This window comes from Podarcis pityusensis (assembly GCF_964106645.2).
Source record: "Podarcis pityusensis genome assembly, chromosome: 15".
NCBI classification, from domain to species: Eukaryota; Metazoa; Chordata; class Lepidosauria; order Squamata; family Lacertidae; genus Podarcis; species Podarcis pityusensis.
The window spans coordinates 13009865-13033417 of NC_138040.1; the positions used below are offsets into that span (position 1 = coordinate 13009865).

Here is a 23553-nt window from a genome sequence, read left to right on the forward strand (position 1 = left end):
TTTTGCGATTGTGTTAGTTACACATAGAGATAGGGATTGGTACATTCATGTGTCTTATCATTCCAAACGTTCTCTTTTATAGTTGCCTAACTAATATTTCTTTCTTTCTTTTGTGCTTCATCATTCTAACATTTTCCATAATTGTTCAGCCACAATGGCATTTCATTTTTTTGTACGATCATTTTAGATTTTTAAATCACCCTTGTTTTATCAATATATCTCTACCGTTTGACCACACTATTCTTCCTCACGGTATTAGAAATATTGTATATCACACTTTCATTTTTCTTGATTGCTTTGGTCACACTTTTTTCGTAAAATTAATTCCCACCCTCCCCTCACGCACTTTATTGCTTTATCACTCTTACATTCCCATCTCCTTGTCTTTGAGGCTTGGCTTGTTTACTTCGCCTTCTTCCTCCTCCCACCGCCAAAACCCGGGAAGGGACGTTTGAACGACGAGAACGCCTTCCTTCCGGACTACAATTCCCATCAAGTGCCTGACTGATCCCTCAAGATGCAAGGTGCGCGGCGTTTCCCAGCATGCACCGGAGTCCTTTGCCGAACTCCATTTCCCAGGGTGCCTTGGGCGAGTGGAGGGCGGTTAAAGGAAGGCGGTAAAGTCTGCGGTGTAAACGCCGCTGCCGGGTTCCGGGTCTCGGGCTTCGCGAAGGGGATGGAGGGGCAGGTTCAGCGGCACCAGGCTCTTTACAAGGGCGCCCGGACCCCGCCTTGGAAGGAGACCTTCAGGCAGGTAAGGCGGCGGCGCGGGGTCTGCCCGAAACTCCCGTGGAACGCGGCGACGGCGAACGTTCCATGACTTCCGCGGAATGCGGCGACTGCGAACGTTCCATGCCTACTGCGAACGTTCCATGACTGGATACATTTCAAGGAGCCCTGCCGGCTCTGCGCGTTGCTAAAGGGCAGATTTGGCCGCCGTCCTACCTGGATGGCCGTTTCCGTAGGAGCCCAACCCCTAGGGACCGAGCATATAGCTAAACTCCCTCCCACAAGAAGGGAGCGATGGCCACCACCTTGGATGGCTTTTAAAAAGAGGATTGGACAAATTCATAGAGGCGGCGGCTGTTGATGGCTATCTGTGATGGCTATGCTCACAAACCATGTGTTTTTATAAGATCCCTGAACTGAAGCTTAAAAAAAAGAAAATTGTTCAGAAAGCATTTCGTCTTCCTAAGTAGGGGATTGTGGGGAAAAGTCAGAGAAATGGTTTTGCCATGCTGGTGTCTCCATTGCAAGTCTTTATCTCTCTGTTCACTGCCCTCCAGCGCTGCGTGGAGAGGCTGAAGAGCAGCCGTGCCAGACTCTTGGACAGATACCGCCATGTGGGAGAAGACACAGCCCATCAAGCGAGCAAAGCCCTCTTGGTCCAGGAAGTGATGGAAATGGAATGGCAGGCTCTGCAGCCTCTGGATTTCCAGCTGCCCTTCCCCAGGAAACAAGAAACTTCCCCTCAGGTCACTGCGGTAAGAAGCAGCTACTGTACTATGTTCTTTGTGGGAGGCTGTCCATATCGCGGGGGGGGGGGGGGTGTCGACATGCAGAGGGCTGCAAGGCCAGCTGGCTAGCCCCAGCTGGGTCGTCCCCTTCCAGCCATCTGCTGCGAAGACCCATCGGCCTCTGCTCCGACGTAAATCAGTGACCCGGGCTTCAAAGCCAGGGCACACTATCAGCAGATAGAACTGCGCACACAGAATAAGCGTGAGGCTTGTGAAAGCATGCTACAACTACAGATTTATTAATCATAAATCAGGACAAAGAAACATGTCATCTCTCTCTCTCTTCATCCTCTCAGAGAGACAGGGAAAAGCAAAAGCAATACACACAACGGACGTTCCCAGCAAACTGTGCTGGAATGTAAACAGACATGTGACACGCAACAGTTCCTCACACCTGCTCCTTAAGGTGGAATGGAAATCTCAACAGTGTGTGTCTGGATTGTCAGCATAATGTCCTGGTGCCCACAAGGTTTCTGAGCGCGCACACACACCTCACAGCCGCATGAAGTACCCTTGGCAACCAGAGAGGTGACCTTTCGTTCCCTCGGAAAGTACATAGAGCCAAAGGAGGAAGTTGGAAGAGCAGCACTCTTTCACACTTCCTCTTTCAGCTCTATGTGCTTCTCAAGGCTCAGATTAATTCTAGTGGATCTGCCTTCTACCCAGATCCCTTGGAAGAACAACATAACTGTGTCTGTGTCTGTCTATCACTCCCTGAGGGTGGGTGGCTGGACTGATCCCAGGGGTGAAAGGTGAGAAATGCCCAAACAGCACTTTAAAATGCCCAAAGTGCACCTGCAGTACCTGTTCAATCCAAATGTGCCCATGAGCCTAAAAAGGTTGCCAGCCCCTGTAACTTAGAGGGCTGGCATCCCTCTGGCTGTATACAAATTTAACTCGTGTTAATAATAATTCAAAGTTCTGGTTTAGACCTATGAAGCCTTATACAGTGGTACCTTGGTTGTCGAACGGCTTAGTTGTTGAACAAATCGGCCCCTGAATGCAGCAAACCCGGAAGTGGGTGTTCTGGTTTGAGAACGTTTTTTAGAAGTCGAACGTCCGGCGCAGCTTACGATTGAGTGCAGGAAGCTCCTGCAGCCAATCAGAAGCCGTGCCTCAGTCTTCAAATAGTTCTGGGAGTCAAACAGACTCCAGGAATGGATTAAGTTTGACAACCAAGGTACCACTGTACAGCTTAGGTCTAGGCTATCAGAGGGACTGTATTCTTCCACACAAACTTGCTCAGGCTCTGAGATATTTTGGGGTAGGCCCTTCTCCCAGCCCCACCATCCTCGCAGTTGTTCTCAGTGGGGACGTAGGAGAGGGCCTTCTCGGTGGCAGCTCCCATATTTTGGAGCTCCCTTCCTAGAGAGGCTAGACTGGCTCTCTCCATATTGTCCTTCTGCTGGCAGGTGACGTCTGTTTTTATTCTGTGGAGCTAATACCAGCTTACTGTGCGGTTCCCTTTAGATGCTGGACGTCTTAGAGGAAATCCAGGAGGAGCTGATCTTGCAAGGTACTTGATTCTCCTTTGATTCCGATAGCCGCGGCTTTAATTTCTGTTGGCACAGCCTGTGACGCAGGGGACGGGGCTTTCTCCCTTGCAGAACAGCTGGCCGTGGAAGAGTACGAACAAAGCCTGCGCTTTGACGAGGAGTGCCTGAATGATATCCTGGATGGCTTGGATGCGGAGCGCAAGGTCATCTGCCCGGTTTGCAGAAGGTGAGGCGAACACCTACAATGCTTTAGGTCAGGCCTTTCCTCTGCCTCATCCCAGTTAGATGATGTGGAGAAATAGCTAGCAGGTGGCCGAAGTTCGCCAGCGTAAGACTTAATAAAGGAAACAAAAAGGAATTTGTCCCTGTTTAACTTTCACCGCTGATCGCTTCTGCACCTTGCGTTAATTCATGGCTGTTCTTCCTAGGAACAATCTCTGTGTGACGAGTCACTCGGTCGTGTGTCCGTGTGGGCTTTCCATCAGCACGCAGGTAAGCAGGTGCTCAAAAATCATTTGCGCCGTCTGGGGTAAAGGAACATGGCTCAGCAGCAGAGTGCACCAGATTTGTATGCAAAAGGTCTGGGTATGTTAAAACCAAGGGGGCAGAGAATGCATCAGAAATATCCCACCCACTTCTAAAAGGCCACAGGTGGTTAAGGGCCAAGGCCTTTAGAGCAGTGTTTCCCAGACTTCGGTGTCCAGCTGTTTTTGGACTACAACTCCCACCATCCCTCGCTAGCAAGACCCAGTGGTCAGGGATGGTGGGAATTGTAGTAAATGAGAAGACACAACAGAAAAGGCCCGTTGAGTTAAACAGCTGAGCAGCTTTCCCAGGCTGGATTGCACTATTAATTTTGTAAAGTTGTTGTTGTGATTTATTACCCACTTTTCACTTCAGGGTCCTAGGGTGAGACCCCTGGACGATTAAGTCCAGTCAAAGGCGACCATGGGGTTGTGGCGCTCATCTCGCTTTTCAGGCCAAGGGAGACGGCGTTTGTCCACAGACAGCTTTCCGGGTCATGTGGCCAGCATGACTAAACTGCTTCTGGTGCAACGGAACACTGTGACGAGTGCCAGAGCGCACGGAAGCGCCGTTTACCTTCCCGCCGCAGCAATATCTATTTACTAGCACTGGTGTGCTTTCGAGCTGCTAGGTTGGCAGGAGCTGGGACAGAGCAACTTAGCTCACTCCATCACGGGGATTCGAACCACTGACCTTCTGATCAGTAAGCCCAAGAGGCTCAGTGGTTTAGACCACAGCGCCAGACCCCACCGCGGGGAAGGGAAGCGGTTGGCAAGCGAGGTGTACATATGTGGAATGGGGAGGACTGGGTTGCCTTCTCCACCAGAAGGGTTTGATTCCTTCTCTCTGTAAGGGGATGACCAAAGAGAAGCTCTGCTCCTCGCTGGAAGACAGTGTGACGGAACATGGCCGCCGCTGTCAGTGCTGGCCTGAATTTGCTGTAACCAGCTGGGTGGAAGGCGAAGCACATCTCCTCATGAGCTGTCAGGTAAGAGCCTCATTTTGTGACAGCAATAGTGGGATGTGCCCGCCCGCTGGAGAGGCAGTGTGGTGTAGTAGTTAGCATGTCAGGACTAGGAATGAGAAGGCCCTTGTCCTTGTTTGGGAGAAGCACGGGGGATATCCCAGGGGTGTAGCCCCTATAGCGCTGCCAGTTGATGGGAAGTGATGAAAGAAGTCTTTTGATCTCCATAGCGCTGCACAGTATGAAGAAACTGCACACGGCAGGCAATTATTATCTTTCTTTTTGTGTTCTTAGGTTTGCGATTCGTGGACAATTATTTTGTAGCCATGGCTCCATTTGCAGCACTTTCCAGGAAAGCAGAGAACTCTCGAGTCTTTCCCCACGTCCCCTTCTGAGAAGGGTCTTATCTACGTGTGGGTTTAATACACACAAATGTCAAAAATGTGCCTTGTTGATTCCTTGATGCATGTTGTTTACGGTGGTTCTCGGTTCAACAAAAATACCTTTCAGTATTGCACATAGAACAAATGGGATATTTTGTTTTCCTGTTTTGTAACGTTAAGTGGGCACGGCTGCTTTCAAATGTTTATCTAGATTTCTCTGATCCTGCTATCAGAGCAGGGAGTGTTGCTTTTCCTGCTTAAAAAGTGCAATGTTCACTGAAAGGAAGGTAGGATGACATGAGATCATGAAAACCACTGGGTTGATGTGTCAGAACCCCCTTCTAAGCAGACTCATGTCACATACAACCTTTTAATAATTCTTTGTGAATAAAGTTGGACTGCAACTGTCGCCATTCAGCTTTCTCTGAAGGAACCAGACTAATCTTGAATTGGAACAAGCACTATTGCCTTCTCTTGTCATACAGGGAACCACTAAACTAAATTCCAAAACGGGCATTTGCAACAACTGAAAGTATCTGAAGATCTTTAGTACACCATTTGCACTACAAACTCTCTAATGTCAAGCAGTTTTTGAAGGCAAGAGCTTTTACAGGATATACTACACTGTTTATTCCTTTTCATATCAAGTGTCCCAGTGTACAAGTGCAAGTATATTTGGACTTGAGACATGCAAGGAAGCCTTCAGACCATCCAAGAGCGCCATTTTGCAGTGAGCTTTCCATCGAGAGGCCTGCTTCAAGCAGAAGAAACACCAGTGAACCAATAGTTCAAGAGTTGCATGAGGGGGGGGGAAAGTTGATTTTTTTGGTATCACTGGAGGACACTCAGAGAAAAAGGAGGATGAACCCTCCCAATATCTGAGGATGGTTAGGGTGGCTGTGGTATAAATGTAGATTAAAAACCCCAATACGGGTTGGGAAAGATCAAATGTTTTTATTCTGGGTGTTTCAGTGGGGAAATTTGGATCACCATCAGCGTTTAAACAAAAGAATTGATTGCTTACTGGTGTCTACAAAAGCATGAAGCAAAAGCTATTAAGTGTGGAAGAAAATCTCTAGGTATGGCACACCCCTAGCATATGTGGCAATCCACATTCACAAAATAATCTTAAAAGTGCTATGATACTTTAAGCAGTCATGGCTTCCCCCATATAATTTAAGGCTGGAGTTTAAGGGTGCTCAGAGCTGTTAGGGGACCCCTGTATCCCCTCTTCCAGACCTATAATTCCCAGGGTTTCCTGTGAAGAGGGATTGGTGGTTCAACCACTCGGAGAAAGGTAGCTCTGTGACGGGACTGGGGGCTTCCTAACAACTCGTCACCCATTAAACAAACTACAGCTCCCAGGATTCCTTGGGAGATGCTGTGACTGTTTATAAAGTAGTATCATAGTGCTTTAAATGTATGGGGTGAGTGTGGCCTTAGTCTCTGCTCTAGGGGTGGGGAACTGGATCAGGCCAGCAAGTCAGATCTTTTTCTCCTCCACCTCCTGTGGGATACAGCTTGCAAAATGGGATGTGCCTGCTCTCCCTGCTTTCAGCCAAGGTGCGCAGCAGCCCACGCCTGATAGCATTTGTGACACCATGCGTAGGCCAGGTGGGTTGGGCCAGACTGAGGCCTGCAGGCTGAGCTTGCAGACAGCTCTGCTCTAACAGCAGTTTGAACACTATTGTGTTGGGTTTTTTTACCTTTCTGAGATTATTGTATCCCTTTTTGTGCTTCTGCTTTATTTAATTTGCTTTGCTATTTTATTGCATTGTTTGTGTTTCTGATTTGTGGCTCAAGTGACAAGGTTACTAGTAACAAATATAAAATGTGTAATAAAAGCATCTGCCACCGATTACAGGCTGTTTTGACAATACATGGAAACTTTGAAGCTTTGGGTGAGATTTCAACCCCAATTAAAGGAGCAGGCAGCCCTTTGGTTGTGTAGTACAACTTCCTATGGTATGAAAATGTTTCTATTTGTCTACATTTATAAACTCAGCAATGCTTCAACATTGCATCAGTGTTATTCTCCACCTCCAGTATTCTCATATTAAAAAGGACAATGAAAAGATAATCTTTGCAAAGATGGGATTCCAGTGTTGTTTATAACTTGAAATGCAAGGGAAATTGTTGGTAGTTTTATTTGAACAGAAACACGCACACACACACTAAAAACATGATATATTCCTTTGCCACAATCCTAGGCACTGTTTGTGGTTGTTTAGTCGTGTCCGACTCTTCGTGACCCCATGGACCAGACCACACCAGGCACTGTTACACAGGCGTAATTACAGTGACAGCAGTAGCAGGAAGGTCTCAGATTTAATCCCTGAAATCCCCAGTTGGAGCTGGGAAGTGAGGGCTGAAACCCTGGAGAGCTGCTACCTGTCATTGTGGACAATCCTGAAATCCTTTCCTTTGGTTTTTTCCTCTTCCAGGTTACCAGCTTGCTCCCCAAGTGCTGTTCTTTTCCCTCCTGTTTCTTGTTCTCCAGGGCTTCCCAATCTGTGCTAGACAGCACTGAGCTAGATGGACCACAGGTGTAAGCAAGTATTCAGCTCACTAGTCACCTATCACACAAGCAAAGAATCAGAGTTGGAAGGGATCCCGTGGGTCATCTAGTCCAGGCATAGGCAAACTCGGTCCTCCAGATGTTTTGCAACTACAGCTCTCATCATCCCTAGCTAACCGGATCAGTGGTCAGGGATGATGAGAATTGTAGTCTCAAAACATCTGGAGGGCCAAGTTTGCCTATGCCTGATCTAGTCCATTCCCCTGCAATGCAGGAATCTCAGCTAGATCATACACAAAAGATGGCCACCCAACCTCTGCTTAAAAACCTCTAAAGAAGAAGAGCCCACTACCTCTCATGGGAGTCTGTTCCACTGTCTAACAGTCCTTGAAGGTGGGCAGTGCTACAGGGTGGAATGTTTTCCAAAATGAAAACTTCCAGGGTTTATTTTTCAATGGAAAACATAAGTTCATCAGTAACAACAAACTGACACAATACAGGCAGCCATGGCTGTTTCAAAGTGATTAGTTTACTTATGTGTATTCGGTAAACCAAACCAAACCCCCGAAACACCTTACTCAAGGTAATATTTATATTTAAAACTGGAAATTTTGCAATGCAAGTTTAACAATTTCCCAGTTCAAAGCATTGCTGGAAAACACGCATCACTTGAAGGCACATTGTTGATAAGCACACTTGAGAAACTAAATAAAGGTATTGGCACAGCTAAGAGCTGAAAACATTTTTACCCTACGCTAGCCAAGAAGCAGCTTATAAATAACAAGGTAAAATGATAAACTATGAGAGCAGGGATCTGAAAGACAGGAGACGCACAAAGAAAAATGTGCCCATTCTTAAAAGTTTCGGAGTTAGGAGTGTAATTATATAGTTCTGCATACATACAAGGTGGCCCAAAAGTAGAGCTACAGAAGTAGGTATACAGCTGAATCAAAGAACAGTCAAGAAAGAAAGTGGATTCTAAAGCAATATAGCTACTTTTGGGCCACCCTGTAGATTCCAGCTGCCTGAAGGAGCAATTCCTCCCCAGAAGAGGTCCTGCAATATATTGGGGAGTAGTGTCCATGGCAGGGTTGCTCCTATCGCAGAGCTCTTCATTAGAGGTGGGTGGGTGAGAATAGATGTGTCACGAGAGAGTAGCTGCCCAGTTTTGACCAAGAGCTAGCGAGTGGGACCACGAGGCCATCTGCAGATGCAAAAAGCTTCTTGCCATATTTTTAAGGCAGAACAGCAACACTGATCCAATGGATCCCATTTTATTTGCTACTAGAGGTGAGGAATATGTGACTGGACTACAAGCTCCACCAGACCATTGGCTATGCTGGGTCTGATGGGAGCGATAGAGTTCAAGAACATTTGAAGGTTCTCCATCCCCACCTTTACACAATCACTTCTTCAGCTTGTTCATTTTCTCTTCCACCTCCCGCACGACACTCTGGAGTTTGACAGTTGTTTTTGTCAAGGCGGAAAAGCTTTCTTTCAGGTTGCCGACCCCCTCTTCTCTGCCTACGTTTTCAAGGCCATCAAACCACTGGAGGATCCCTTCAAGGTGCGCTTGGACAATCTTTTGCTCTTCCAGCTCCGCTAGAAGAGCCTGTTCAGCTGCACTTTCGGCCTTGAGTTGTCGTTCCAGCTGGTCAATCTCATCCTGGAGCTCCTGAAACTGTTCTGGAGTGTAACGGAATTCCTCTTGGCCTTTGTCTTCCGGAAGCAAAACGTTTGGGGGGATGCTCAACACCGTTTTCAGAAGGGTGTCTTCCATTTTGCCAAAGAGGTTGTTGAAAATCTTCTTCATTAAAGAGAAGAACTGCTCTGTGCTCCTCCGGATTAGGGAAGGCGTGAGCTTATTGGGACGGATGCACTCCAATTTATTCAGAATCGTGTCCTCCACCACAAGCATTATGTGAGCAAGGTGGTCCTGGAAGGCTACATATATCCGCAACATGAACGTTTGAGGAGTAAAGCCGAAGAACTGGGCCTCATAGGCCATGGGATTTACCGACATTTTTGCAAAACTAGCTACACAAACACAGCATGGAAGTCTGCGAAATAGAAAAAAAGGACAGTGTTATAAGAGGTAAAAAAAATACTGGACAACCCCATTGGCAAAACCAGATACTGCCTGTTAGCTATTATTATTATTTTAGCTCAGCAAAGGGAGCTATTTTTATTATTATTGCTTGCAGCAATTATAATACTACATCAAACATTAAAAATACTACATCAAACATAAAAAACTTCCCTATACAGGGCTCCTTTCAGATATCTTCCAAAAGTCAAATAGTTGTTTATTTCCTACTGTAATTTCCTACATTCTGACATGACACAACATGGTAAACCTAGGAGAACAGGTCCAGGGGTGAATTTTTAGAAAAAACAATGACAATTTCATGAGGGAAGAGGGATGTAGTGGGGAGAGAGTGTCCTGTGAACAAAATATGATCTAAACAACTGCTTGCTAAGACGTTTCTATTCATCTTACTCCTGCATTCTTGCGTTGTTCACTATGCTTCAATATATACATATAAATATATGTGTTAGCTGCTACTGTGAGTTTATGGTCTTACTGGTTTAGATTTCACCCACTAAGGTGTAATCCAGGTTAGCAGTAACTTTATATTTTTTTTACTGGCGTTTACAAGCCCCTCAAAGGCTGCAGTGCTAAAGATAAACTGAGAAAACGTTCAGTCTGGGAGAATGGCATTTAACCATTATTGTTAATTAAATTTATTAGTCACTGTTTTTTAAGCAAAATAATCTCAAAGCAATTTACAACAGCAGGCAAACTCATTTAAACCAGCAAAAAACAAAGAGACAGTCTAAAAGAAACTTTTAATTTTTTTTTAAAAAGCAGAATTAAAACATATAGTTGTGTCTGTGATTGAATCCGTAATTATTTCCTATAGAAATACAGTACCAGACAGTTGGGGCAAGTTCCCGTTTCGAGATCTGGAGCTCTTGACCCGAGTTCAGGTCTTTTTACCTTTCCAAGCGGGGATTCGAACCCACAACCACGGCAGCCTCTCCGGTGCAGCACCGACCTGGAAGCCCCTTTGCTTCCCGCCACTTTTTAGCCTTTCACCTCCTCGGCCCCGCCCACCGCTCCTCTCACGCCCTCCTTTCCAGATCCGATCACAGAGATGGGGGCGGGCAAGAGCGACACCGTGGCTTCCAGTAAGCCGCCCTGGTGGCGAACATGGAGCAATGAAAAGGTTAAGAGGGGATCGTTTCATTGGTATACTTTTTGCGACCTAGGAGGACGGAACCGTCGTAGCTAGCTGCCATTAACACTCCTGCGGTGTAAGCATCCCTATTGCAGGTTGCAGACTGGGATGAGGCTGAGAGAATCGCTGCCAACCAGAAATTAAATAATAGAATAATATATCATAGAATAATAATCTAATCTAACGAATCTGCAGTTGCAGGGGGGAGAGGTCCAGCTGAAGGGGTTGCCATCCCTACAGAGCTGTGTAGTGGAAATGCAGAAGACAATTGTATTTCGAGGAGTTAGGCGGCATGTCCCTTTCCCTTTAACATCCCCAGTTGGATTCTTGTGTTTTACACACCTGTGGGGAGTTTCTTCTGTGTTGCAAGTGCTGGCTGGATGCCGGCAGAAGAAGAAGAAGAAGAAGAGGAAGAGTTTGGATTTGATATCCCGCCTTTCACTCCCTTTAAGAAGTCTCAAAGCGGCTAACATTCTCCTTTCCCTTCCTCCCCACAACACTCTGTGAGGTGAGTGGGGCTGAGAGACTTCAAAGAAGTATGACTAGCCCAAGGTCACCCAGCAGCTGCATGTGGAGGAGCGGAGACTCGAACCCGGTTCCCCAGATTACGAGACTACCGCTCTTAACCACTACACCACCCTGGCTCCCACTGCAGGTAGTGGGAGACACTCAGCCACTCAGTATTAATCCTGAGTAATGCCAGGTGCACTTGATTACATCAAGGCAGGCTTTAAAAGCCACAGGTAGGAGGGGCCCGGGGAGCTTCTGCCCAGATCAAAGGCCCTGATGCTGGGAGACCAACGGTCGCGGTCTTTCTCCTGCTGCTCTACCTGGAGCTCCGGGCAGCTGAAGGGGAGGTTGGGTGGCCCCTGTTGGGTATATTTTATGTTATGCTTTGTATGTTTGTTTGTTAATAAAACTGTCTTGGTTCCCCTCCCACCTCCTCATTCCTTTTGTCCTGATATTCTTGGAAAGAACTGTTGCATTTGGCAGCACTAGCTGCCATCCCTACAGTTGCTGATCTACGTTGCAGATTAGGGATTGGGCGGAGTTAATTTACAACATCCTTGCAGTGTTGCCCGTGGCTGTCAGCTGTACGTCGCATGGAGCTGAAGTTGACGCTTAGGCCAACCCTGCAGGGCCGTTCACTCTTGGCGTCAGTGGGCTGAAAGAGGAACTTTGACAACCCTCCGGTGTGTTGACTGAGGGGAGGTGGACTTCCAGCCCAAAGTCCCCTCCGACTGCAGCAAAGGCCAGTGGGCTCTTCTTCCTCCCTCAGAAACCGCGGACTCCACTGAGGCATAGGAACATAACAGGAAGCTGCCATACAGGGAGTCAAACTGTTGGGTCATCTATAGCTCAGTATTGTCTACACTGACTGGCAGCAGCTCTCCACGCGAAGCAGCTACTCTGCTGCCACTGAGCTACCACTGATATCCCCGCAACAAGAATCAAGTGTGTTCCTTAGGCTTAGAGCAGGCATCCCCAAACATGGCCCTTCAGCTGTTTTGGGACTACAATTCCCATCACCCCTGACCACTAGTCCTGTTAGCTAGGGATGATGGGAGTTGTAGTCCCAAAACAGCTGGAAGCCGAGCTTGGGGATGCCTGGCTTAGAGCATGGCTCACTCTTCCCCTTAGCCGCCTGCCTCTATTCTTAAGAAGACACGAGACTCCCATGTCGCCTCTGCAGCATGACTCTATGAATCTATTTAATCTATGGGCTCGAAGTCTTCGATTCCGATTAGGCTTGCGAAGGCGAAAGAAGGCGGCGCTGATTTGCCGGAGCGGAGACAGAGGGCGGGCAAAAGCGGGGGCGGGGAAGGCTCTTGATTGGCCAATCGTCGCCGGCACGGATTGGTCGAGGCTGAGGGGACGCCAAGAGGCGAGGGAAGTGTTTAGGCGGCGCCGGCGCCAAGATGGCGTACCAGACCTTCCGCCAGGAATACCTGCAGGTGCCTCCCGTCACCCGGGCCTACACCACCGCCTGCGTCCTCACCACCGCCGCCGTGGTGAGTAAGGGGAGGAGGGAGGGAGGCTTCGGCCTACCCGCCGGGCCCCTGTCTTCGGAGGGGGCGTGGCGAAGGGCCGAGGCTCATTAACATAGCCCCGCCCCCGCCCCGCCCCCAGCATGAGGTCGCCCAGGCTGGACTGCCTGCAAGCTCCCTCCCTCTCTCTTGGTGCCAGTCCATGAGCTTAATCAATGGCCTGCTTTAAGCTGCTAATTAAGCCCACAGTTCATCCCGCTCTTCCTTCTTCTAGAAATTCATAAAACCCTTTTAAATATCCTCCCAGCCGCCCTGCGAGGTAGGCCAGCTCATTGAAAGAGAGAAACCTAGGAAGCTGCCTAATAATAATAATAATACAATTTTATTTATATTCCGCCCTCCCCAGCCGAAGCCAGGCTCAGAGCGGCTAACAACAGTGAAGTAATACAGCATTCTAAAATCAATTCATTCTAAAATCAGTTCAAAATCAAATTAATGGCAACCATTGGGCTAGAGTTCTGTGAAGATTGCCAAAGGAGGGGGTCAGACTGTGCCTTGGCCAAAGGCCTGGTGGAACAGCTCTGTCTTGCAGGCCCTGCGGAAAGATGTCAAGTCCCGCAGGGCCCTAGTCTCTTGTGACAGAGCGTTCCACCAGATTGGAGCCACAGCCGAAAAAGCCCTGGCTCTGGTTGAGGCCAGCCTGACCTCTTTGTGGCTCGGGACCTCCAAGGTGTTTTTGTTTGACGACCGTAAGGTCCTCTGTGGGACATACCAGGAGAGGCGGTCCCGTAAGTACGAGGGTCCTAGGCCGTATGGGGCTTTAAAGGTTAAAACCAGCACCTTAAACCTGATCCTGTACTCCACCGGGAGCCAGTGCAGCTGGTATAGCACTGGGTGAATGTGATCCCACAGCGAGGACCCCGTAAGGAGTCTCGCCGTGGCATTCTGCACCCAGTGGAGTTTCTGGGTCAGTCTCAAGTGCAGCCCCACGTAGAGCGAGTTACAATAATCCAGTCTGGAGGTGACCATTAGAGTGGTACCTCGGGTTAAGTACTTAATTCGTTCCGGAGGTCCGTACTTAACCTGAATCTGTTCTTAACCTGAAGCACCACTTTAGCTAATGGGGCCTCCTGCTGCCGCCGCGCTGCCGGAGCACGATTTCTGTTCTCATCCTGAAGCAAAGTTCTTAACCTGAAGCACTATTTCTGGGTTAGCAGAGTCTGTAACCTGAAGCGTATGTAACCTGAAGCGTATGTAACCTGAAGCGTATGTAACCTGAGGTACCACTGTATACTGAGTCGGACTATGGTCCGTCTAGATCAGCACTGGCTACACTGGCTGGCAGTGGCACTCCCAACGTTTCAGACCCCAACCTTACTTGGAGATGCCATCGGGCGCTGGACCTGGTCTCCTTCCCTTGCAAGGTGGGCACTCTATCACTGAGTTATGACCCTTCTCCAAAGACTAGCTTTTTCATTTACGATCGAGCTGAGAGAACTGTGGCCCTCCGTCAGATGTTGGAGCATGGCCAGGGGTTGGGTATGGTGGGAGTCCCAATGAGCCGCTGGCTAATGCCCTGCAAGCCTATGCTGTTGGGATTACGGGTTCAAGATCCACCCACGCTCCTGTAGTAGTGGTACAGCATCTGCTTTGCCTGCACGGTGGGTGGCATCTCCAGGAAAGGCTAGGAAAGACTCCTGCCTGAGATCATGGAGAGCTGCTGCCAGTCAGATGACTAAGTTCTTCAGTGATGAAACGTCGGATTACCGGAACGACGTCTGAGCACTGAACCACTGGTATATCACAAGTGGACGCTTTTTTACTGTGTTTGCAAGTGTTTAAGAAAAAAAATATTTTGGAAGGAAAAGATATGAGCACTGAACCACTGATATATTACAAATGAACTTTTTATTTACTGCATTTGCTATTGTTTAAGATAAAACCTCTTTAGGAAATAAACTACTTTTGCCCTTTTTATAGACATTTACTGTTTGTTTACAGATAGTTGCCTTGGTGATATTATCTTGTGCTGTTTGCAGTAGTCATCGTATCACCACCCTGTTTATTGGTTTATTGCCAGTCGGCAATACTAAGCTGGTTAGACCAGTGGCTTGATTCAGGATAAGGCAGCTTTCTGTGTCCCCTCCATCTCTAGGAGCTAGCCTAGTGTAGTGGTTAGGCTTTCGGACCAACAATAGGAAGCAACTGGGTCCACTGCCCACGAAGCTTTCACTGGGGTGACCTCAATGCAACTTCATCTTTCAGCCTAACCTACCTTCAGGAATGTTGTGGAAGTTAAAGTTGGCTCAGAAGAACTGCGTACACTGCCTTGAGCTCCTAAGGTAGTTGGGTAGGAGGAAAATTTAGTGAACCTGAACTTGGGGCCACCTGTAATCAAAGCACAGGCTCTGTGCTTGAGCTCAACAGTATTTTCCAAAACCAGAAGATCATTGAGAATTGGCTGCTCCAGTTAGCAGAGGCTCTCAGTGGCCTTTTTCTGGTTCTGCTGTCTTGAGAATCTTTAATTGGCTATGCCAGCAATTGTTCCTTTGACATGTGCTCTACCAATGAAGTACTCCACCCCTTCCAGCATATGAGCCTTTCATTTTTCTATTTGTTTGGTACTCCCATTTACCAGTGGCGCCTGGAGTGACACCCATAGCTATGATTAATAAAGTCCAATATTGCCCAAACTGTGGTTAGCCCAAACTCTGCTTTGCAAAAGTACCTGGCTTTCTTTTTTGTTCCTTTTTTGGTATATTTTTATTTACTTTCAAGAATAATATCTAGGCACAGAATAATAAAAATGTCCGCAACGGTACAGGTGTTTGTAATTTTTAAGTCAGTAACAGCTTTTGCAAATGTTGGTGAATTCAATACATGAAGTAACAATATAACAAATAACTATTACACACCCTCTCCCATAAAATTGGGACGCTGGCCTGAATCAACATGCTCTTCTTAGGTTAAGTGGAAAGATCTGAGAATTGGAATACAAGGCAGAGTTGATTGACATACTAGCTCAGCCTTCACAAAACTGGTGACCTCCAAATGTTTGGAGGGCAGTTCCCATCAGGCCTAGCCAGCATGGCTATAGATGGTGAGTTGTAGTTCAATAATGTCTGAGGGACCCAAGTTGGCAAAAGCTGTATTGGCACCCAGTGGTTTCATTTGTAAGTTACCTCACTGAAATAATTCTAAGCTCTTTTGCATTCTCCTTTGTTTCAGCAATTAGAATTAATCACGCCGTTTCAGCTGTACTTCAACCCTGAATTAATATTTAAACACTTTCAAGTAAGTAGATTTTGCTTTGGGGTTTTTTTGCACGTCAGTGGCTTTTAAAGGCAGTTGTTAAAGCCATGTTTCCACAACTGAAAGATCACTGCCATTTTCACACTAGTGGAATGAAGCAGATGAGCAAACTACCTCTCCAACTGCGAAATGTTTTGGGGTTGCTGCAGGTGGAATTTGAGGGTTTGGGTGGGACAGACACAAGTGCTTCTGTGATGGCTCCAGGCAATGGTTCCGTGCATGTTAATACCATTGAGCGGTAATAGAATGATTGTCCTCTTTTAAGTGGAAGACTAAATGCAGTCTGATTACATCATGCTATGATGGGAATGGGAGCCTGTGTTATGTGGCCTGATTACATCATATTGTGGTGGAACGGAAGCCACAGCTGGATCTGCTGTGATTTTGTTTTCATCTTGTCTTTAAGACACCAATAGAGAAAAGAGGAGTTGAAAGGCAGAAGACTCAAATCTGGTAGAGTAGTTCAGAAGATTGCCATTTTAATGGATGAGGTTTGGGTCCACCCATTTAAATCTTTCATCTCTGGTCAATCTCTTTTCGTCCTCTTCTGCATTCTAAAACCTGGACCCATTATGAGAAAACATCAGAACCAGCCCTAACTCTGTGTTGCCCAGAACTGCCATTTTAGTGGAAAAGTGACTTCTTTGCTAATATTATTTAACATTTTAAAAAGTATTTAGATCTCCACTTTCACTTTTTTATACAACGTAAGCATTCTGGGTCCTGTCAAATTTGAGTTCCAGTCAGAGAGCTGACTCATGGAAATTAATGGAGCTTTCACTTAGTGATGACGAAAAGGTGCTCTATGCAAACTCAGGTGTTAATTATTTAATTTCTGTCTGATTAAAGAAAGGGAAGAAAATATGTTTTCTGTGCGATGTGGACTTAACTCGTGCATTTAATTCATAAGCCAGGGGTCTGATCTCCCAAGACCCCACTGTTTTCTGGTGGCAGTGGCAAAAAAATCAAAAAGTGGACAGGGCGCAGGACTGGACATTGTGCTTTTACTCCTATCAGATTGATTGTGTGGTAAGCAAAGAGTGAATGAGGCCGTCGGTCTGAAAGGTTAGATGATTTAAAGCAAATTGAGATTTCTTCTAATTAAAGCAGGGGTCAGCAACCTTTTTCAGCCATGGGCCAGTCCACCATCCCTCAGGCCATGTGGTGGGCCGGACTATATTTTAAAAATAATAATAATAAATGAACGAATTTCTATGCCCCACAAATAACCCAGAGATGCATTTTAGAGAAAAGCACACATTCTACTCATGTAAAAACACCAGGCAGGCCCCACAAACAACCCAGAGATGCAATTTAAATAAAAGGACACATTCTACTCATGTAAAAACACGCTGATTCCCGGACTGTCCGCAGGCCGGATTGAGAAGGCAGTTGGGCCGAATCCGGCCCCCGGGCCTTAGGTTGTCTACCCCTGAATTAAAGCAATGAGGCATTTCCTGAGAGCATACAGGTAACTAACATCTGCTCCCTCATCTGTTTTGCAGGTATGGAGGCTCGTAACGAACTACCTTTTCTTCGGACCAGTTGGATTTAATTTTTTATTTAATATGATATTTTTGTATCCTTTGTTTGAATGGCCTAAAATTCCTCGGAGCGCAAAAATAATTATCGAAGGTTTGTAAGAGCCTCTCTGGGAAGGCATCAATACAAAGTTGGCAGGAGCTGCTTCTCTCAAGTTCAGCCTTTAGCAATGACCAGTTCATTCAAGGGCTGCTTGGTCTTTGGCTTATAGTGGAAAGATTTGCGCTGGCTTCACAGTTACATAGCCCACCTTGTATAGGCTGGATTTAAAATATTTTTTGACACTGATCCCAGTGCCCCATCTTTGGGTATGACTGCCAAGGGAGGAGGCATTTTGGGTGTTGGCACCCAACTTTTGAACACCCAGTGGAGGCAGGAACATTGCACTAGGTGAAAATATTTCTTCACACTCTACCTCAAGACATTCCATGGGATTAGAGTAGTTACAGTAGTAACTGCAGTAGTTACAGACACATAAATTGTAGCTCATCCGTGATGTTTTCGTTACTAATATTTCTAATGGTTTGTTTGGTAAGCTGCATGAGGTATATGAAACGAGAGGGAAAGCAATGTTTTGAATAAATATATTTGTAGTCCTTCGAAGCAGATGAACTTTGGTACAGTAGTCCTATTGCTAAATATAAATAACCACTACAGGGACAGAACCCTGAAATGAAAATATGTTGGCTGTTATCTGATTGTGATCTGCTTGTCACATACAAAACAGTCCTATTTACTAAAGCCGTTAAAAGTTTTAATGCTAGCTATATAAAAGACAATATTGTAGACTGCACAGGTGATTCACTAATTTGACTTACTGTAAATGGATGTATATCTCTGGATTTCTTTTATCAGGTTTTAATTGACTTGCTGGACCTGTAATTGAATTTGTAATGGCTTTTAAAAAGATAAAGGGACCCCTGACCATTAGGTCCAGTCGTGACTGACTCTGGGGTTGTGGCGCTCATCTCGCTTTATTGGTTGAGGGAGCTGGCGTACAGCTTCTGGGTCATGTGGCCAGCATGACTAAGCCACTTCTGGCGAACCAGAGCAGCGCACGGAAATGCTGTTTACCTTTCCGCCGGAGCAGTACCTATTTATCTACTTGCACTTTGACATGCTTTCGAACTGCTAGGTTGGCAGGAGCAGGGACCGAGCAACGGGAGCTCACCCTGTCGCGGGGATTCAAACCGCCGACCTTCTGATCGGCAAGTCCTAGGCTCTGTGGGTTAACCCACAGCGCCACCCACATCCCTATTGGCTTTTAGTCAGACACAATAAATGATTGACTGACTAAACATAAATGCATATTCTTTAGAAAGTCCTGTGCTTAGATGAAGGCCATGGCTACAAAAACAAACTGTACAAATTTGGATAAAGGTCAGGATTCCTCTGTTGCAAGACTCACATTGAGATCAGCTGGTTTTTTACTGAGTTTTGTCACACCTTTAGGTGGGTTTGGGTATTGTGTTCTTTCTGCAGAAAAGCAACTTGTGAATTTATTGGTAGAAGGAAACCTTGTTGGCTGAAATGCAGCCACTTTGGACAGGAAACTCCCTCTCCCCTCCTTCATTTTAATGCTGGTTGCTACTGAGTTCTGGGAAACGTGAGATGGCCCTTGCCATAGTAAATTGGTAGGGTTGCCCTGGCAACCATACCACTTGGCTAGATGAGGAATGAGACAGGTTGAATGACTGATCCTTGCTAAGATTCCAGAGAGTTATCTTCATTTTAGCAGACGCCCCTGATGTATGAGTTATGGAGCCTAGCCTGTCCATTTGCTTCACTTCTGTTAAGAATGTTGGCACATTTCGTGGCCGCTTGGTATGAAATCAGACTGCATATGCCCCTCTTTGCTGGCTTCAAATCCTTTTCCCCCCACCCACCTACCCAAATCCCGTCTGATACCCAGAGACTGGTTTCAGGAACTCTTTGAAACTCAAATGCAGAATGTATCCCCCCCCCCAATTTTTTATTAATTTTCCCAATCTATAACAAACATATCAACAAACATAAAAAAATCAGAAAACAAACAAATGTACATACATACATGCTAACTGTAATAATTCCACTTTTGTTGACATTGTTGGGTGACTTCATCAAATCCCCCTGGCTGAGTTTCCATATATATATCATTGTTGCAGTTTTCCAAAACTATTTTCACATATAATTTACTTAGTCCATTAACATCTTTCTTTCATTTCATTTTAGCTTTTAACATAGTATTCTACAGCATCACATGTTTTAATCCTAGGCCTGTCTGATACTCGCAAGTAATTCTATGTAAGTGCAGAATGTATTTTTCATTTCCCTGCAAAGATAGAAATGGTAAATGCCTGCCTGTTATCGAGTGTTTTTCCTGACCTTAATAACTTCAGATACCGCTACTGCCGAATGCTTGAGGAAGGATCATTCCGGGGCCGCACAGCAGACTTTGTATTTATGTTCCTTTTTGGTGGACTATTAATGACTGTATCCTTTTTGGTGTTGAGATAAAGATACTGTGAGGCTGAAAAGAGCTGAAGAAATCATTATAGCAAAGTGGTTCTCCAGTGTTGCAGCAATCCTTTTAGGGTAGGTTAAGCTGCGTATGGATAACAGGCCCAGGTGGACTTTGTGGCTCGAGTGGTGACCAAGACCTGGAGCTCCCTGGTCCCAGTGAAGCGTTCCCCAACATGGTGCCCTCCAGATGTTTAGGATTCCAACATCCATCACCCCCAAGCAGCAGGGTCTGTGCTCCTGGATGGTGGATGTGGTGTGGTGTAAATTAGATTGTTGGACTGTGACTTGGGAGACCAGGATTCAAATCCCCACTGAGCCATGAAGTTCACTGGTGACCTTGGGCCAGTCACCATTTCTCAGCCTAACCTACCTCACAGGGTTGTTGTGAGGGTGAAATGGGGCGGAGAACCACATGCACCACCTTCAAGCTCTTTGGAAGAAAAAGGTGGTATATAAATAATAACCCAAAATATCTAGAGAGCACTAGATTTCAGAAGGCTGCTCTGTGCAAACACGCTAATCAGAACGGAAGCAGTAGCTCCAAACCATGTTTTCCCTGTTGTATGTTTGGAAGCTCAAACTGTAGTGGGGATTCTAAACAATGGCTAGCACAAACCATAGCTTGGCATGATATCTTAACTTTTTGTTTCGGCTTTTGTGATGGGCAGAAAAGGAAGTTGATAAATCTTGTTTATTCATTGGCTTATTGGGGGGGGGGCAAGATTTGGATTTTTTAAAAGAAAGAACTGAACAAGAAGCACATCCTTCAGTTTTGCACCATTGGTCTTCCTGCTGTTTGTTTTTAAATGGTTATGTTTTCTTGACATGGGTGCAGCCGCTCTTTCTTTAACCACTCCTCCACCAGCTTTTTGGCTTGTTCGTCAACTTGGTCTTCCTAGGACAGGCGTTTACGATCATGTTGGTTTACGTCTGGAGTCGCAGGAACCCTTTCGTCCGCATGAACTTCTTTGGGCTTCTCATCTTCCAGGCTCCCTTTCTCCCCTGGGTCCTCATGGGATTTTCACTCTTACTGGGAAACTCTATTATTGTTGACCTTCTAGGTAAGGAGATAATGGTCATTCAGTCAGTATTATTATTATTATTATTATTATTATTATTATTATTATTATTTTATTAACAACCATCCCTTCACTCTAAGGTCATGGAACTTTGGTGAAAGTCTTGCCTTTTTTAAATAAATAAAATGTGTTTATTGAGTTTCTAGAAACAGCAGCATACAGGCAATAAGCCAAGATTGAGGACTGTGTGGAGCACATTTAGAAGGTTCTGAATATTTCCCCTTGACTTTAGGTATTGCTGTTGGTCATATATATTTCTTCTTGGAAGATGTCTTTCCAAATCAGCCTGGGGGAGGAAGGCTTTTGAAAACACCATCAATTCTGTAAGTGTCTTGCTGTGTAGTGTTGGGTTATTATTATTATTGGGTGGGGGTGGGGAGAAACTGTCCCAAAACCAGAGCAGACAGGGAATTCTAAAACTAGGGTGTCACCAGGAGAGATGGGATCTGATTGGCAGAGATGCCTAGACCTATCTCTCATCTTTTAGTATTGTTGCCTTTGTTTCCGGGACCATGAAGGCTAAACACCTGTCTTTTGAAAAAGCTGAAATTCTACCAAAGTCTACCTGACCACATACAAGAGCTAAATGAAACCTCCTACACTGAAGGCAGTATATTTCACTGATAGAGCGGATGCCTTGCATGGAGAAATTCTCAGGCACCATCCCCTAGCTCAAAGGATCCGTTAGCAGGTGCTGAGAAAGATCTGTATGAAACCCTGGAGATGTGTTGCCGGTCAGAGTAGACAATAATGGGCTAGATGGACCAGTGGTTTGACTCTGGATAAGGCAACCACATATGTATCGTATTTTTCGCTCTATAAGACGCACCAGACCACAAGACACACCTAGTTTTTAGAGGAGGAAAACAAGGAAAAAAATATTCTGAATCTAAGAAGCCAGAACAGCAAGAGGGATCGCTGCGCAGTGAAAGCAGCAATCCCTCTTGCTGTTCTGGCTTCTGGAATAGCTGCGCAGCTTGCATTCGCTCCATAAGACGCACAGACATTTCCCCTTACTTTTTAGGCGGGGAAAGTGAGTCTTATAGAGCAAAAAATATGGTAATTGCAAAGCTCTAGATGCCAAGGGCTGCTGCCAGGTCAAACTTCATGCTTTTGAGTGTAATCTCAAACGGATGAGAGAAGCCAAGTTGTCACAATCATACCACATCTCCGCAGAAGGAGTGATCTAGTTCATAACCAGAGAGGAGAAAATAAGCTGTACCAACCCATGTTCTTTTCAAACAAGGGTTTTTAATTCATGTTCAAGAAAATTGCACCGGATGTGGTGCATAATACACAAGGCATACAACAATCAAGTAGCAGCAGCACATCAGTGTTAATTCCATAATGATATTCCGGTGAATAACAATTCAGACAAGCAGAGTGCCAAAGCAGTATTCCTGATATTCTGGCCTAGAAAGGGATGGATCTTCTTTTGGACAAAATTTGACCTACCACACTTGCCAACCGCAGAGTGAAGGGTTCACATGGGCAGTGGGCCACAGTAGGGTTGCGGGGGGGGGGGCTGGCTCCTTTCTTATAATAGCCCTCATGGCAAAAGTAGTTGCCAACCAGGTTACAGAGAGCTTTCTGTACTTGATGACATGTGAACTTAAAATTTATTATTATTATTTTGCTTTAACAGGAAAGCCATATTTGATACACCTGAAGAGGATCCCAATTACAACCCTCTGCCTGAAGAACGGCCTGGAGGCTTTGCCTGGGGGGAAGGCCAGCGCTTGGGAGGCTGAACAGAAGTCAGACTGACAGATGTCCTAGACACAGGGACCTTTCCAGAGACACTGGCCTGGAGAACTTTCCCGGAGATTTATTTGCTCTCTTGTGGATAAAGGAAGTTTCAATAGCTTTACTAGTCTGAACAATATGATGCACTTTTTTCTTTTTTTAAGGAAGGGGTTGGTGGGAAGGTGCTCTAATCAAAAGACCTTTTCCAGGAAATTGACAGTAACTGCAAACCCTCGCCGGGGCTTTAGTTGCATTCCTGGGTTCAGGTGTGGATAATCTACTCCAAGCCAAGACAAACTGGAAGTGGAACATTCACAACTCATTTAATGAGATCATCAGTTCTTGTGTAAAAACAAAATATATTTCTAAGGCATTCTCCATCCCCATTTATTTGATACAGAGACTGGAGAACTTCAAAAGATGATTAAAACTTTTTGACTTTAGTTTTTCATTTGTGCTTGATTACATTTCAAACAACTGATGTCACTTTGATTTTTGGCTGTGGCAAAAAAATGCTCCTGAAACAAACCAGCAAAGAGGAGTTGGTTTCTGTCTTCACAGACTTGGGCGGATCCTGTAGGTAAAGTAACACTCAGAAGCTTTAGTGCTTTACGGAACTTGGCCTGCTGTCATGCCTGTGATGTGAGGCTTATTCTGGGCAGGGATTGGCGTATCTGAATAATTAACATTGTGTGTACGTATTGCGTAAAATGTGGAATTTGGACCCAGAAGCTGAACA

General features: G+C 45.8%; 3 protein-coding genes across 4 annotated transcripts; 2 read left to right on the forward strand and 1 right to left on the reverse strand.

The window, feature by feature from the left end:
• The first annotated feature begins 418 nt into the window (after positions 1-418).
• RPAIN (RPA interacting protein) lies at positions 419-6965 on the forward strand. Its single transcript, XM_080983211.1, has 7 exons — positions 419-754; positions 1287-1484; positions 2988-3033; positions 3125-3239; positions 3442-3505; positions 4392-4526; positions 4797-6965. The coding sequence occupies exons 1-7, from the start codon at positions 518-520 to the stop codon at positions 4824-4826; spliced, it is 825 nt and encodes a 274-aa protein (XP_080839337.1). The 5' UTR covers positions 419-517; the 3' UTR covers positions 4827-6965.
• Positions 6966-7910: 945 nt separating this feature from the next.
• On the reverse strand, positions 7911-10517 carry MIS12 (MIS12 kinetochore complex component). Of its 2 annotated transcripts, none has more exons than XM_080983258.1 (2): positions 10405-10517; positions 7911-9463 (listed from the first exon to the last, which is right to left on the reverse strand). In XM_080983258.1, the coding sequence occupies exon 2, from the start codon at positions 9424-9426 to the stop codon at positions 8809-8811; it is 618 nt and encodes a 205-aa protein (XP_080839384.1). In that variant the 5' UTR covers positions 9427-9463; positions 10405-10517; the 3' UTR covers positions 7911-8808. The 2 variants fall into 2 exon arrangements, with proteins under 2 accessions (XP_080839384.1, XP_080839383.1); XM_080983257.1 differs by having other exon boundaries at positions 10339-10502.
• A 1979-nt stretch (positions 10518-12496) lies between these two features.
• On the forward strand, positions 12497-23257 carry DERL2 (derlin 2). Its single transcript, XM_080983243.1, has 7 exons — positions 12497-12657; positions 15862-15927; positions 17451-17524; positions 19866-19959; positions 20855-21050; positions 21301-21391; positions 22714-23257. The coding sequence occupies exons 1-7, from the start codon at positions 12565-12567 to the stop codon at positions 22817-22819; spliced, it is 720 nt and encodes a 239-aa protein (XP_080839369.1). The 5' UTR covers positions 12497-12564; the 3' UTR covers positions 22820-23257.
• Positions 23258-23553: the final 296 nt, after the last annotated feature.